Raw genomic sequence first — 15,657 nt, 5'->3', positions numbered from 1 at the left:
TGATGTCGGTGGTGGATGAGTGCATGTTCGGGGGTGGTTTACAGATAGAATTAGATACATGTATGATGAAATAGGATTGCAGCAAGTTGTGTCCCAACCTATGAATTCAAGAGCACACCAGCCACCACTGACCTATGGTAGTTTTATTTAAATCAGTCAATATCTAATGCATCATTCAGCACATGTTAGCACATTAATTTAAAATTTGATCACAGGTCCAATCTTACTTCACGTGACTGAAAATATCTGCACACTTTTCTTTCTAGAAATGTGACGCGATCATCAGCCGACGAGTTGCCCAGTTGTCATGGAATTGAACTGTAAGCATCAAATAACCAGCACTTTGAGGGTATACAATGCAGATTTTACTAATAAAACAATGTTTAGACTCACAAAATTCACCTCTGACCCTCAAGGTTGTGTGGCAGTGGTGACCCCTGGGAGAAACTCTGCCCTTGGCTTGTATTTTCTCACTAATTTTGCTGTGTTCGAACATCTCTGGCGATTCTAAAGAAAGACAGTCGACTGAGGTTGCAGTCACACATGAATAAATCGTCTGATGGTGCTGTATGGGGGCAGTGCAGGACGTGAGGCACACTGAACTCAGTTTGATGGTTTGTATTCCATTTGAGGGGTCAACCACACACGCGCCATCGCTATTGGTTGAGGTTTCGACTCCGCAGGTCAAAGTTCACCAAAACTTGAACTCCATGTTAAGCCAAGATGCGGACGTGCTTTTTCCCCCTCCGCTCGCATAGAATGGAAGTGAATGTAGGTTTTGCACGTATGTGTGACCGCAGCCTAGTGAAGGCTGTGTCCAAAAACTCAGTAATTACATTAGCAGCAAACCAGTAATGAGTGTTTGATTGAGCAACAACTATTCATTTGTAAGAGGAAGAATTTGTTTTATTTTTTAAAGTAACATAGTTACTTGTTGGTTTTAAAGTTGAGATTGATAGTATCTAGCCTGATCAGCAGTTGGCAACAATATCACCAAGGTGCTAGCTATGCTAACATCTTTCACCTTTAATCAGGTAATCAAAGTTGTCTAACCTCAAATGTGTATGGAAATTGGAATGCACTGTACAATTCCATAATCAACCTCTATGGCTCGTCTGTATCTGTAAGGAACATCATGTGATCCAGAGGAGCTACTCTATGAACTAGGGGTGGTGGAAAAAAATCGATTATTGATTAATCGCGATTATAATATTGATGATTATGATTCTATTATTAAATTTCCAAAAATCGATTTAAAAAAAAAAAAAAACTTTATTTATTTATTTATTTATTTATTTATTTATTTATTTGGAAATAGTAATACAAACTGGAGTCCTCCTCTTACTGGCTTCCGCTACATGGTCCACAGTCTGGAGCCAAGATATGTTGTTCCATCCCAGAGCTTTTTCACACTTAAATCGATTCCAAATCTTTAAAAGGAGACAAAGCTTTCCATGCAAGTGTCCCTCAACTCTGCTCACAGGGTAGCAATAACCTGCGATGCCTGGACATCCAGAGCAACAGTCTCATATGTGACCGTTACAGCTCATTATGTCAGCAGTTAATGGAAGCTAATGTCCTACGTACTTCAGACGAAAGCTATGGATGACAGCCACACAAGCGCAAATATGTGTGAGTTTCTCAAAGCAATGGCAGACGAGTGGGGAATAGAGAAACACGCCCTGGTTCTCGTCACCAACAATGCTTCTAACATGAGTCCGGCTGCTGAGCTTGGCAGCTCTCTTTTAACAGTGAAACACTACATTTAAAACAAATTAAAAAATAATCATTTTGATATTACAGTTACACTATACAATATTGAAGGTGCTGTGAGGTGTTACTCCCAAGATAAGTAAAATAATTCAGCAGCTGACTGATCAATAATCGTTAATAATTGAAAATCGAATCGATAATCGTTAATAATCGAAAATCGATTTGTAATCGAATCGAGACTTAAATAATCGGAATCGAATCGGGAAATTGGGCCGATTAACCACCCCTACTATGAACCTTGTGGTGCAATTGTTCTTCCAACCATTTTGTGATCATGTTTTGCGCAGACCAACCATTCGACTGTCTGACAAATCTAGCATGAAGATATGCTTCATCATGACATTAACTAAAGCGGTCACTGCATTAACCACCTGAAAGCCTGGAGATGCTTAGCTGATGTAGCTTAGCACAAAGAGGGAAACAGCGGACCCGTTTCTGCCTAGGGGTAACAAAAATCCACATACAAGCTCCTCTAAAGTTAATTAATTAACTTATTGAATCTGTTTTTTCATTATGTACCAAAACTGTATTGTAACAACATGTTGAGGTTTTATGAGAAATGTGGCACTGACAGAGACACGGCAGCAGATTCCCCCTGTTTGCATTATTTGTGCTGGGTGCTAAGCTGGTAAACAGTGCAAGCCCTGCTGCTGTCATGTCTACATGTTGTGGAGGCCAAATTGATCTTTTCTTTTCACATTACAGTGCTGTCGACCAAGAAGCTTTTTTATAATTGGCCAAAAGAGCAGTGTGAATGTAGCATACTGCCGAGAGTCAAATGCACTCCCTGCAGCTCGACTTCACCGCTTAATTGAAGAATGTGCGAATAGGATCGTGTGTGTGTGTGTGAGTGTGTGTGCGTGGTGAGGTGTGAATGCATTGTCACACTCTATCTGGTTGTTCATATGCAAAGACGTCGACTGTGACAGATCTGGCAGAATGCTTGTGTCTGTGTGAGAAAGTGTGTCTATATGTCCCCGCCCCTGGGTAATGAGTAAATATAATCAGTGCACGCTTGCTTACACACATGTTTGTATTTTTGGATTACCATCTGGTGATGAGTGTGTGTGTGTGTGTGTGTGTGTGTGTGTGTGTGTGCGTGTGTGCTCACATGTGAGGGGTGCAGTGAATCAGGTTTCTCTATATAGTATCCTGGCAGGTATGGTGTGTATGTTTTAGCAAGTTGTCAGGTGTTTGTGTGCAATCATGATTTCTTTATTCATGTTGAGTCAGTCACACTCTGCAGAAGCCGCCTCTGAGGAGCAGTCGTTACAAACACACATGCTCAAAGAGGTGAGCGCACTGTGGTCTAAGTGACTCTTTCACGCTCGGCTTGTTCATTAAAAGACCTACGTTAAAGTGTGAAGATGCAGCCAGTGATGGGGTGGGGATGAGGAGAATAAATCAGTGGCAGAAGAGCATCCTTTTGATGTTCAGAACAAGAGATTGAGTTAAAGTGAGGAGGCAGAGCGAAGAGGAACGAGTGAGAGACGCTTGGAGATGTCGAGAGGAGAGGTTTTATCAGCCGGCAAACACGTTGATCAATCAAACAAAACGAGAGTGTCAGCTTTATGATCCCCGCGTAAAAATGCTGGGAGTCACGAGTGATAAAAGCAGATTTTATAAATAAGACATTGATCGTGCAGTCACGAGCCCACACAAATAGATCCAACTGAGAAAACTTCAAACGTTGTAGCTTTGTTCCATGGATCAAAGTTGGCTTTTTGTTTTAATTTTATCCCTCATATTTTAGGTTGTTTTGTTTATCCAACTGGATGAAAGAGTCAGATATTTATAGCAGTCTTATGACACTTCATTGCCGTTAAACCACAGTCTCGTTTGTGTTTGATTAACATCATCTGCATGTAGGCCATTGTATATATATGTTAAATATATATATATATATATATATGTACACAGTGATGTGCACGGGGAGGGGCAGAGGGGGCGGTCGCCGCCCCCTCGTGGCCCAATTATTGAAAAACGCGCGCTAAAGTGCCCTCTTGGGAGCCAAAACTTGCGCTAAAGTGCCCTCTTCGAAGCCAAAACGCACGCTAAAGTGCCCTCTTGGGAGCCAAAACGTACGCTAAAGTGCCCTCTTGGTTGGCAAAACACACTAAACTGCCCCCTTGGATGGTTAAAACATGATAAACTGCCCTCTTGGGAGCCAAAACGCGTGCTGAAGTGCCCTTTTCAGTGGCGACAACGCGCTGTATTTTCGCCCCTGCCCTTCAAAAAGTCTGTGCACGCCACTGTATATACATATATACATATATGTGTGTGTGTGTCTGAGTTTGTTGTAATTAGTAAAAGACTAACTTGTCTTGCCGTCACCATGTTGTCTTGGTGATCTATATTAAAAAGGTATGGAGAAAGAATGATTCAAATTCAGTTTCTAGTGGCACATATTTCAGCCCACAGTAAAAGTGAAGATGAAAATGAAGTCTGACTGTATTGATGGCTCTGAGCTAGCTATTATATGGGATCGGCTCTGCAAGGTTTCAGTTATGGGTTTCTGTGAGTTTGAAATGGGATGCCATCAGTTATGTGACTGCCGGGTGTGTGTTCTCTCTAATTACTGAAATTTCTGAAATAAGGACCCAAGGTAGTTCGCCTAGAGGGGAGGTACTTCTCTGCGAAAGAAACTACAAAGTTGCGTCGCGGGAAATGTAGGGTCCTCTTCTCACAAAGGAATTTACATCTGCCGTTGTTTAAGGTTACAGTAATGTAACTGTAACAGTAATGCGGATCACAACTCAGGAGTCAAACCAAGAGTGAAGTTGCATATTTTGCTGTCCCTGTCACTTCGGTGTTGATTAAAAAAGATTCATCCAAAGAGAAACTGTCACCCACGGCACAGAGTGACTGCACCTCATTAAGAATTCATGTTAACACCACTTGATAGTAAATTACATGCCTTGGCATTCTATTACAGCTGGTATCTAATATTTATTACAACCAAAACTTCATGAATATATCCATACATGCACTGGTGTAACATAACAACAAATTTACTCTGACCGGTTTGCATACCTAATACGTCCAGGAACATGGAGCTCAAGAAAAAGGTATGAAAATCACCTTGCAGAGATGTGCAACTCTCCCGAGATAAATAATTCATCACATCATCATGGGGTAATGCAGATGAGAACAGGCACTGCTTTTCATCTTGGCGTGTTCAAGTATTGATTTTCCCGACAACATACTGTGGATCTTAGCGGGTGATTCTCAGTTCTTGGATGTCAGATGTCACCACAGGTCCTCATGTGCACCAGCGGGGAACCCTTCTCAGACTGGATCCTGCTTTCAACTCCATTTGCACTTCACAGAAATGAAACTTTCACCAAAAAGTAAAGCCAAAACGACTGATGACAGCGGTGGATGGTTATTCTATTGCTGTCAGCGTCAATCAATCCTTTCAAAATTGTTCAGTGTAGTAGGTTAAGATGATTTCCACTGCTCAGTAACCCAAAATAATTCAGGCTGCCTGAAAGGTTGGCAGCTATCAGTCTTAAAAAAGTTTTTACTTCGAAAGATCATCCAAAGGTTTCTGAGTTAATGTGCATGTCTTATAGGATTCTTTGGAACCAAAACCATATGAAATGAACATACGACTAAATGACTGGTGAAGGGGGCTATTTTTGCCTGGTTGCTCTCCTGTGTTTGTGTGCGTGAGGTGATGTCCGGGTGAAACCAACCCCCAGTATCATTTTAACACTGACCGGCTCTGTCCTCCAGCGAGGTGCTAACACTAAACCTATAAGCCTTACTGAGTCACCCTGCCAGAGACAGTTTCTCCCCGGGGCCCTGCAAGGTGAAATCTGTCTCAACTCTGACCCCTTCTCCCTGCTCTAATCTCTCTATCTTTATCCATTCGTCCCCCTCTCTCCCTCTCTCTCCTCTCTCTCTCCCCCTCCCTCTCTCCTCTCCGTCTCATCCTTGTTATTGTATTCTGGTAACGTCTCGCCTCGAGTTTCTTCATCCAGTGTTTCCCTCGGTGTAAGCTAGGGTTGGGCGATTCCTTCTATTTTCATATCGTCCAGTTGTGGTTTTGATTCGATGGCCAGGGGGCGGCGGGAGTAGTTTTTTTTTTTGGGGGGGGGTTACGTCACAGCACGCGAGTGAAAATGCCAGCAAAGACTACACAGTCTCAGGCCCCTTTCACACATGCACTGCTGCCCTGAAATTATTACCCGGAGGAGCTTTACGTGTGAACGCAAATGTCCGAATCAGTTGGCGCGGACGTTAAACAGATTTTTTTGGGTGCCAGCCTTCAAGTACAAATCCTGTGAAATGTCCAGTTAGTATGAATTAGAGCAGGTCACTGTCCCGAGAATTCACTTCGGGCGAGAAGGCCTGCTGATGATGACAATGTTGATGACGCTGCACGATGTGTGGATGCTTCACACTCCGTTCTGCTTGCCTGGATATCTTTTATTCCACTGTTGATTTGATATTGTGGGATATCAGGGCTATCAAACACAAAAGCGGTGATCGTTATGGAAGAGTCCTACTCCTCTTCCTGTCTGCTCTGCCCAGGTGCCAACCCTCGCCTGACACAGACAATCTCCTGTTGTGCGCTACATGCGTGAAAGGGCAACTCTGGATAATGTCCGGACCAGATTTTCGGGGGTCCATATGCAAAAATGTCAAAGTTTCAAAGAAAAAAGGCAACATCTTGTAATTGGGGATATTTTGCTTACACCCAGATACCCGATTTTGATGTATCATTTAGGACTTTGAAATAATTGAACCTTGTAGCTCTCTGCAAGCGATAGAGTTAAAGTCACGTGAGTAAACATTTATACAAAATTATGAGCATTTTATTTATGACACCTTAACATTGAAAAAAAAAATTCAGTTAAGTCGCAATGTCTCCCTTGTTAAAACGCTTAACATTATTAAATTATTTTTAATATCACAATCCAAATCATATCCATTACTTGAGCTACTTATCCACAGAGTTAAGTCGTGGTGAGCAGGCATATGCAGAACGAAGATCCAGCTGAAGATCCATGATAAAGAGACGGCAAACTGGTTTGTAATTAAATATTTGAATTTCACTCGGCCTCTCTGATTGGGCTCAGCGGGCGGACATGGCGCTCCACCAAAAGCATCTCAGCAGGGGGGGCAGATTCCAGAGATTATTGTTTTATAACATCTTAGTTCTGATAGTACGTTAATATCAGTGTAGGGAAAAAAAAAAAAAACACTTGTTGATCATTCGACACAATCACCAATCAGCACAAGCCTAATGTGTGCCATGATACACCTCAGAATTACGTAGCTGATAAAACTGATGTAAAACTGGTGTTTAAACCTCGGCGCAAGGATGAAGAGTGAGGTTTTTCGTCTAACACGCACACAAAGACACACACTTGGAATAGGAGATATTGGTTAATCCAGCAGCATGAAGATGCCACGTCAACCCTTGACCTTAGCATATGTGGACTGTGTGGATCAAGACAGGGAGCAGCTAAGAACCAGAGAGAGGATGGAAGGGAGCGGATGTGAAGTGTAAGCAGAAAGAAATGGGAACACAAGTTGCATAATTATGTGCAGTTTGCTCTCCTCTTTCTCCCCCAGCTACAGCTCTGCATCTCCAACAGTCCCTATGGAGGCTGGTTGTAGCACTCCAGCCATGAAAGAACAGCGCTCTCCTGCTCTCGGGGCTCATTTCCAAGACGCTTGCATCTCTAGTAGCGGAACTGGAGCAGATCAATCCCACCATCAGTACTGATATGGACACTAATGCATACTTATCGTGCATCTCCAGTAATAAACCTCTGTTTGGCATTACGATTATTTCACCAAATAAATTGAGCTTTCGTGTGCAGGTGGATGCTCTATATATTTGTTCTGAAAGCCTGAAGTGCGACTGGAATCACACCCACCTCCCAGCAAGGAATTAATAATCTCCCTATGGAACATGTGAGGTCATTTTAATAACCAGTTTCTTATGGCGGCAGGGAGAAGGCGTTGACCTTAGAGCCGATGGCATCCCGGGGGGTCATTACGTATGGATGGAGGATGTGTGAAAGCAGAGACAGGGGAGGGACAGTGTGAATGAATGTCGGAGGTCTCGCTGTGCCTTCTCTAAGTGTCTTCTTTTTAAAAATATCCCTGGGGAATCTGCCGCAAGCGAGGCCATATCTCCTCCTCCTTGTCGCCTCCTTCTTTTCTGCAACATAACACACATTTGCCTGCATATGCCTCACTCGGTGCAAACGAAATCATCCATCACCTCCATGGGGGCTGTGAGCGCTCCACGGGGATTTGCTAAATAAAAGCACAATGATCTAAAGGTCATGTGACGAGAGAGCTGTAACCTGTCAACAAACACAAGCACGCTGAGGTGCGCGTACGTGCTTCTCACTCATAAATATTGGTTTTGGCTTGGTGTATGCACAGTGCTGTGCAGAAAGAGAGCACGTGGCATACGCGCGCACACACACACACACACACACAAACACACATTCTTTCCTAGACGGATGAGCTGAAGGCTCCTGAGTGACAACACTCGTTTGACTCAGGGGAGCCATGCCGAGGAGTCCTGCTGAGCGAATTGGCCCATGTCAAGAATGAGGTGTAGAGCTTATAGGAACACACCCACACGCACTCTTAATCACCTCCCATAATGTGCACATGTGCAGAGGCATGCTGAGATACATCTCTTCTTCTTCAGTGATTCTACCTCGTGCTCCAAATGAACTACAGCCGCAAGGAGTGCATTTCAAAATGCACATCTTGTGCTTCAAAGCACTTTTAAGGCCCCGGTATGTTTCCAACAAAGTGCTTCTTGGATCACGTAACAGTATCTGAGTCCACCTATCAAAAAGCAGATGTGGAGAGCGGTGCAGACAGAGAATCCCATTACGCACCCACTTTTATGTAGCGGCTGGCCAGCTGTGAGCTTGACTCCAAACACTTTAATCACTTTTTGTGTAACACTATAAATGCTTTCGAACATTCAAAAGTGCTCCGTTTTCTAAAACGCTGCAGCGAGATGAAAAACGTACATATACAGTTGACCCTGATTCCAAATTGGTTGCTACTGGTCAGAACAGACGTTGACCAAACTTCCACCTACTTCATTGAAGCACGCTTTGAATGGATAGTTGGTTCCATCATTACATTATAACAGTAATATCACACTGTTGCATTGGAGGTTGGTTGTGACCTTAATGGTGCTAAGCTAACAAGTGTTCTCAGAGTCTCCTTTTTTGCCACGGGTTTAATAAATCCCTGATGACTGAAAAGAAGTCAAAATTGTCTCCCAAAGTGCTTTTCCATAGAAACAGACCAGGGATAAAACTGTGAAGAAGAAGCCGAAAACCATTGGTGTCAAAAGACGTGAAAAAAGACAAAAACAAAACGCCTGAAAAAATGCCTTAAACAGCCAGAGAAAAAACATTCTGGCCACTCCAGGAACCTGGCCAGGGAATTTGTTTGGCTTACGGGAGACGCAAATGCAGGATTCATGTTCTTCTCGTAATGTTTCCCTTTTAGAAGAAAAAAGGTTTTAAGAATGAAGAGTATCTTATCCCCTGACAAATAGTACAGTGGGGTAACATTTCCAACAGGACTCGTCTGAAAGTGTTTTGTATCTTCAGAACGCTAGTTGCTTGTGTTGCCAGTAGTTGGGTAAAACTGGGCCCGTGCTTCATTTGAGGAGGCGTGTGGAGTGAGAGTTAGCCAGTTTATGGTTTTCACTGACTACTTAGAAAGAAGAAAGGCGTGTTGTGAAGAGTCACCTTCACTCTTACCCGTCCTCCTGGTGTTTACCCGTAGCTCCCTTGTCAAGAAAGGTACATTGGGTCTGCTAATTACCACCCTGGTTTGTTTTAACGGGCAAAAAAAAAGTCAATAAGGTACTTACAGCTTTAATCACTCACTTAACATTCCAGTAGCTGCAACCCATGAGTCCATTTGTATTGCAAATGGACAGGCCTAAAGACTGTTTCATTAAGTGCACTGTCTTCTATCAAGCTCCACTTCCTATTCCATTATTGGAGATCAATATCACGCTGGTGGGAGGATGGAATTGCATGTTAAACAGTCCCACTCGGACCAATGGCCGCTCACAAGTGGGACTTTAGCCTATGGGAGCAGGACCACGGAGACAGCATGAGTGATGTGTTGACAGTAGTCGGGTAGCGAGTGCTTCATCACGGTGTCTCCTTGGTGGCAGCGTGTACCAACAGGAGCTGGGGTCCCACAGTCCATCAGATGGTCTTGGGGAAGCCCATTTACATCTGTGACCACTGCCCGTAATGGCAGGAATTAATCACAGGTGGCAGATGAATACACAAATGCACGGACAGGACTGAAAGCCAGCCAAGCACATGTGATGTGCTCAGAGTACACTGAAGCTCACGTTTCACACATGGTCTGAGAATTTATGCACACACACACACACACAAACCCTGACTGTAGAAGGGAATCTCTGTAGCTGCTTGTAATCTTACACAAGCAACGAGGGTTAAATTCCCCCGAATGTGTGTGTGACTCATGTATGACGAATGGAGTCAGTTCTGCAGGCTGTTGTCATGGTGGGCTCATGAGAACGCACGCTGGCATCGCCTCAGGGACAGCAACCTGTCCAACGCTTTCTCCGACTGGATGGCACCTGCGCTGACCAATGTGATGCATGAAAGCACAGGGGGGGGGGACCAATAGATTTTAGGATTGAGGGAGTATTAGCGTGCGTTTATAAAGTAGTCATGTCAGCAGTGATGTCCCAGATTAGATGGTTTTGAGCTGTAGAAAAGCCAGATACAGGGAAGGCACTTTACTGCGGGAACACAGAGGCTGTCTCACAGAAATGAAAGCTGGAAACGGTTGACTGGCTCCGTTCATATGAGCAGCAAAAGCAATAATTGGTGATTCGTAGTGCTACTGATACTGCTACAACTTGAGAGATAAATAAATACCATAAATGACATCCTCCATTTGATGATCCGTTTTTTCGAAGTGGAACAGTTTATAAAATGTCATATGTATGCTGGGCAGCACCAAATCGTAGGAATTTTAGAATTTGAATTTTGCCTCGGGCCTTTTTGCCACAAGGGGCCCACAAAGGTGATGGAATGAACTGTCTACATTACATAATGTGTAACATACATTTTAAGATGTTTTTAAAAATACCAATGATCTAAAAGGATCTCTGCTGTAAAACATAAACTCCTCAAATACTGACGCTGTGGGATCATTGCCGACCCGACCTGCGAGCATCAGTATTTTACAAGTTGGGAATGAGACTCAAAAATCGGCATTTTACACAAACACAATGTTGGCTATACTTTTTTCTTTACATTACTAACCAATTGTGTATGAATACATGTATACATAGATTAGCTTAAAAACTGTATATACCTAACTAAATTCATGAATATAATAATAATCATATGGCATTTAAGTCATTTTGTTGGTTTAGCCTGAACAGCATCAGTCTGCCTGCAGTAATCTGAACATTTAACCCAGCCCTGTATGTGTGTGAATGAGACATACCAGTGTGTACCAGGGGAAGTGTTGTGAACATCCAATAAATCATTCATTTACCGTGAACAACACAAAACAATCCTCTTTGTAGAGTGAGTGAGACAATCACAGGGGAAGGACAGTCTATAGTCAATTAGTTGGCCAACCGGACTCTTAGTCAATATGTCAGCCTGGTCTGTTTACTGCTGTGAAATTGAGACTAAACACCAGAAGAGTTCCTCATGCAGGTTATCTACTAACTGATATAACCCTTTTTAAATCATTGTTATATTATTGTTGCTTGTTAACATTTGCTAATTAGCACTAGTCGCAAAATAGTTCAGACCAGGGGCCAGGTATTTGGTCATAAACCAAAGTATTGAAAGAATCAGTAGGGGATCACTTAAGTTATTACAATTCATCCAGAGGGGGACGGGAAAGTCTGCTTCACATTTCATGACACTGCATCCAAAGGTTGTTGAGATATTTCAGTAAAAAACACATCTGACAACCTCATGGTGATTCTGGAGGAAAGATCGGGGGATGACTAAAGTCAGTAGTTCTTCATTCTCCTGGGATCATGACTGTCTGTGCCAAAATACCATCCGACCAACACTGCTATGCCGAGGTAGAGCCATGACACTAGCAAGGCTGGAAAAACCATTAAAATTGAACAACACTGCGTGTATATGGGGTATTCATTTTAACTTCAGGATCCCCGCATATACCCTGCATCAGCTGCTCATGCAAAACGCTCTTCAACATGAGAATTTGAGTTCAAGCCGCTCAACAGTGAGCATCCAATGCTGAAGTGTCATTGAGCAAAGCACCGAATAGCTTCCTATTAGCTGAAGAGACCCATTGGTGTACTTCAGATCTCTGAACTTCCTGCACACACAAAAACGCATATAATCATGCATATAATTTTGAAAGACCTTTAGAACTATTTCCAAACCTGTAATTCTGTAATTCTGGTTTACAGGAACGGCACGTACATTATGAAATCTGACGTATGGCTGCATTGTGCGTGGTTCTGGTATTGGAAACCAACGTACTGAAGCTAAACAAGTGCAAGTTGAAACTGAAAATAGGGTTGCTGGAAGTCCTGCATATACATTTTGATATTTTGAAAAAGTTTTTTGGCTAGATCCTCTCGTCAATTGAAATTTTCAGCTGTCTGGACAACAGATATAATCTGCGCAAAGATGATCTGCGGCTTTTTGCTGCCGGGTGTCCTGGTTGCCCCGCTTAGGTCGTGACATGCAGCACCATCTCGTGACGAGACAGTCCTGTTGGCTTCCTACCAACGCCCTGCAGACTGAGGCCATGTGTCTGCTCGCTTGTCTGTGAATAACTGCTCCTCGCTGCCTTCGCCTTCACTCGGGTCTTTCTACCCTTTCTCCGTCAGCCGCTCCCTATCTCTCACATCTCGCACTCTGTCGGTTCCACTCGTCTCCTCTGTACTTTGCAACCAAACTCTTTCACTCTTTTCCCTCTTTTATTTGATCGCCTTCATGGATGTAATTTTCTCTTCTGTGCTCATCCCCCTCTCCAACACTCTGTCTGTGTCTTTTCTTTCTCGCTCTCGCTGACACCCTGCAGTCAGGATGACTAGTCCAGCTGATAAGCGACTCTGCGCTTCCAGTGTCTCATGAATGAGGGGAAGCAAATGCTGACCCATCGTTCATCGTTCCACCAAAGGGAACAACCCTAACTAACCATTCAACCAGCAGACTGCTCTCAGGACAAGACTGGAAATCACTTCGGTTTCAAAACTCGACACGACAAAATTCACACTCAGCACTTTGTCAGCGGAAGACGACTCATAATCTGCCAAAAAAAAATAAAAAATCTCCACATCATTTACTTCATAAACTGGCTGACATTTATTCACTCGATAATTCAAGAGTATTACTAGCCCTGGTGAGTCAGTAGCTTCAAGGGATTGGTTTAAACTGATCATTCGGACAGTCTCATATGAACCCATGCTGAACCTGTGGTTCTCAAAGATGTCCTGAGAAAACCCCTAACTCAGGAGCACGTCTTTTACTAGATGTGAAATCATGTTTAATACCATCTACAGAGCTGGTGTGCCTCTGTGGCTGAAACCCTCATCAATAATTGCTCATTCTGCGGCCGAAGAGGATGAGTTATTCAAACTAAAATACAAGACATGGCAGCGTGTATAATGATGCATAAATCATAGCTGCCGTGACCTTGCACAAGTGACTAGTTTTTTTAAGGTTGTGAAATGACTTCATACTTGACAGAGAGAGAAAGAGGAAGAGGAGAGGGGAGAGGGAATCGGAGAAAAGCTAAAAAGAAGCGCGCTTGTGTAACATGATGGCCTCGGAAGCAAACTTGACATAAAAGCGGGAGGGAAAATCGAGGGCGTCAGCACTGAGAGGTACACTGGAGAACTGTGAGTGAAGGCACTGTGGACTTTAAAGGTGTGATGTCCTGACACTGCTCTGGATCCTCTGATGTCCAAATCCCCTGTGCGGGCTAATAGCGTCCCTCCTGGTTGCCTAAACCCCCCCAACCCCACCCCATCATGTCGCTCAGAGGGATTAAAGAAGCTAAAGCCTCTCTTTCCCTGCCATCAGCCACGTTACACCCGGAATCTCTGAGAGGGAAGGAATCACATACCGCACGTTCCAGCTGGTCATTTCAATACCACACGGGGTGTGCACACAGACATAAAGACACGCACACATGACAGAAGCAAGCACAAGAACAGGTTCTTCTTTCATCTCCATTTCAATTCAAATTTCAAACCAGTCACTTGCGGCACTCCCACACCGACTCACCTTCCAATCATAGTAGAGTGCTGCTGCACGGCAGCCTCCAGGAGGCGCTCTAGGATGGTCCATTCTCCCATGGCTGGAGTTTGGTGGCATCCACTGGGCACGGGAATTCAGGTGGGGGGCTTCTCAGTCAGCAGGGAACCAACGCTAGTGTTTAAAGTCCCTTTTTTTCTGAAACGTCAAGTCCACTTGTTGGGTGTAGATGAGGTAGGGAGTGGCTTTGGGTGGCTCGTCCTGTGTGTGAGAGGAGTAAAAAAGCAACCCTAATAAAGCTCAGTGGCGCCTCATTGTTGCTGCTGTGATCTTTCTTTTAGGTGCCGTCCAAAAACACAAACACACACAGCCTTGTCTGCACCTGAGTTGGTTGAACTGAAGCTTGTCTATGTGCCAGCCACACACACACCCACCCTATGTTTGTCTGTGTGTGTGATTCTCTGTCCATGCACCTGCTCAGGTGAGCTCGTCTTGCCACCTCTCTCCTGGATTCCCACCTCTGGGTGCACCTGACCCTGTTTACCTCCTAAACAGCTGGTCTCTCATACGTTCCCTCACCGACACACACGCGCGCACACACACACACACACACACACTCACACCTGGTCCAGCACACAGTGCCACCAGCGCTCATCTACTTCTACTGAGTTTCGAGGAGCAGCCGTAGTTTGTGCAAACAGAAATCCATCACTCACACACTAACACTCCGCCCTCACACACTGGTTCTTTGACAGCATCTTGTAGTAACTCTGGGCGGGCTCAGGTCCATACACTCATGTGAGCCTGAGTAACCAGGGATCTGTGTCTCTGCTCGTTCTCTGCACCTCCATCCTCTTTGTTTCTTCCTCTTTCCTTCCCCCCGTCTCCTCTTCCTCTGCCCTCTCTTTCCTGCTATTTTTCGATGGATTCCTTCTCCTCCTCTCTGTTGCTCCTCTCCTTCTCCTCTGGTTTGGTTTAAGCAGCGCTGGACTGAAGCATCGCTCTCCTCCTCCTCCTCCCCTCTGCTAGAAAACCGTGCAAGAGTCGCTGGTTTCTTCAGTCCTCCTTGTCCTCACTGCCCCCCCTCTCTCTCTGCGTTTCTGTCAGCGTGGTTTACGAGAGGCAGCTCTCCTTTCTTCTCTTCCCTTCATCTTGTTTTTTCCTCCCTACTTGGTTTCTCTCTCTCTGCCTGCACCCTCCACCTGCCTCCGTCTCTCTCTCTCTGAGCCAGTAGGCAGCCAGACCGAGCGTGTGTCTAGAGGATTAGAGAGAGGAATCATCTCTCTGCTCCTCCCCCCTCTCGCTCCCTCTCACTCACTCTCCATCACTGTGTTTATCCCCCCCCCTCCTCCTCCTCCTCCTCCTCCTCCTCCTCCTCTTCATCTCCTACTGCTCCACCACCAACAACACCACACAAACCCTTCTCCGCTCCTCTTTCTCACAGCACATTGCTCCTGATTTTGTTCTCCGTCAGTGTTTTTCCTCCTCATCTCCTGTCCCTTCGCGTGTGCGCACTGAAACAAACTGTAACAGCGATGATCTTTGCTGTTTACACACACACACACACAGACAGACACACAGTGCATGTCTGTGTGTGTGTGAGAGAGAGATGGAAATGGAATTA

The 15,657-nt window shown here is 44.4% G+C and overlaps 1 protein-coding gene across 1 annotated transcript in view; it reads right to left on the bottom strand.

The window, feature by feature from the left end:
• The window catches only part of gjd1b (gap junction protein delta 1b), a 34,764-nt gene extending 19,400 nt beyond the window's left edge, over window positions 1-15,364 (bottom strand). The window contains exon 1 of the mRNA XM_030399000.1: window positions 14,064-15,364. Within this exon, the coding sequence (XP_030254860.1) occupies window positions 14,064-14,134 (71 nt within the window). The 5' untranslated portion in view covers window positions 14,135-15,364. The remainder of the gene's footprint in view (window positions 1-14,063) is intronic.
• Between the last annotated feature and the right edge of the window lie 293 nt (window positions 15,365-15,657).

This window comes from Sparus aurata, chromosome 2 (assembly GCF_900880675.1).
Source record: "Sparus aurata chromosome 2, fSpaAur1.1, whole genome shotgun sequence".
Lineage (NCBI taxonomy): Eukaryota > Metazoa > Chordata > Actinopteri > Spariformes > Sparidae > Sparus > Sparus aurata.
This window is presented reverse-complemented; position numbering and strand designations above follow the sequence as displayed.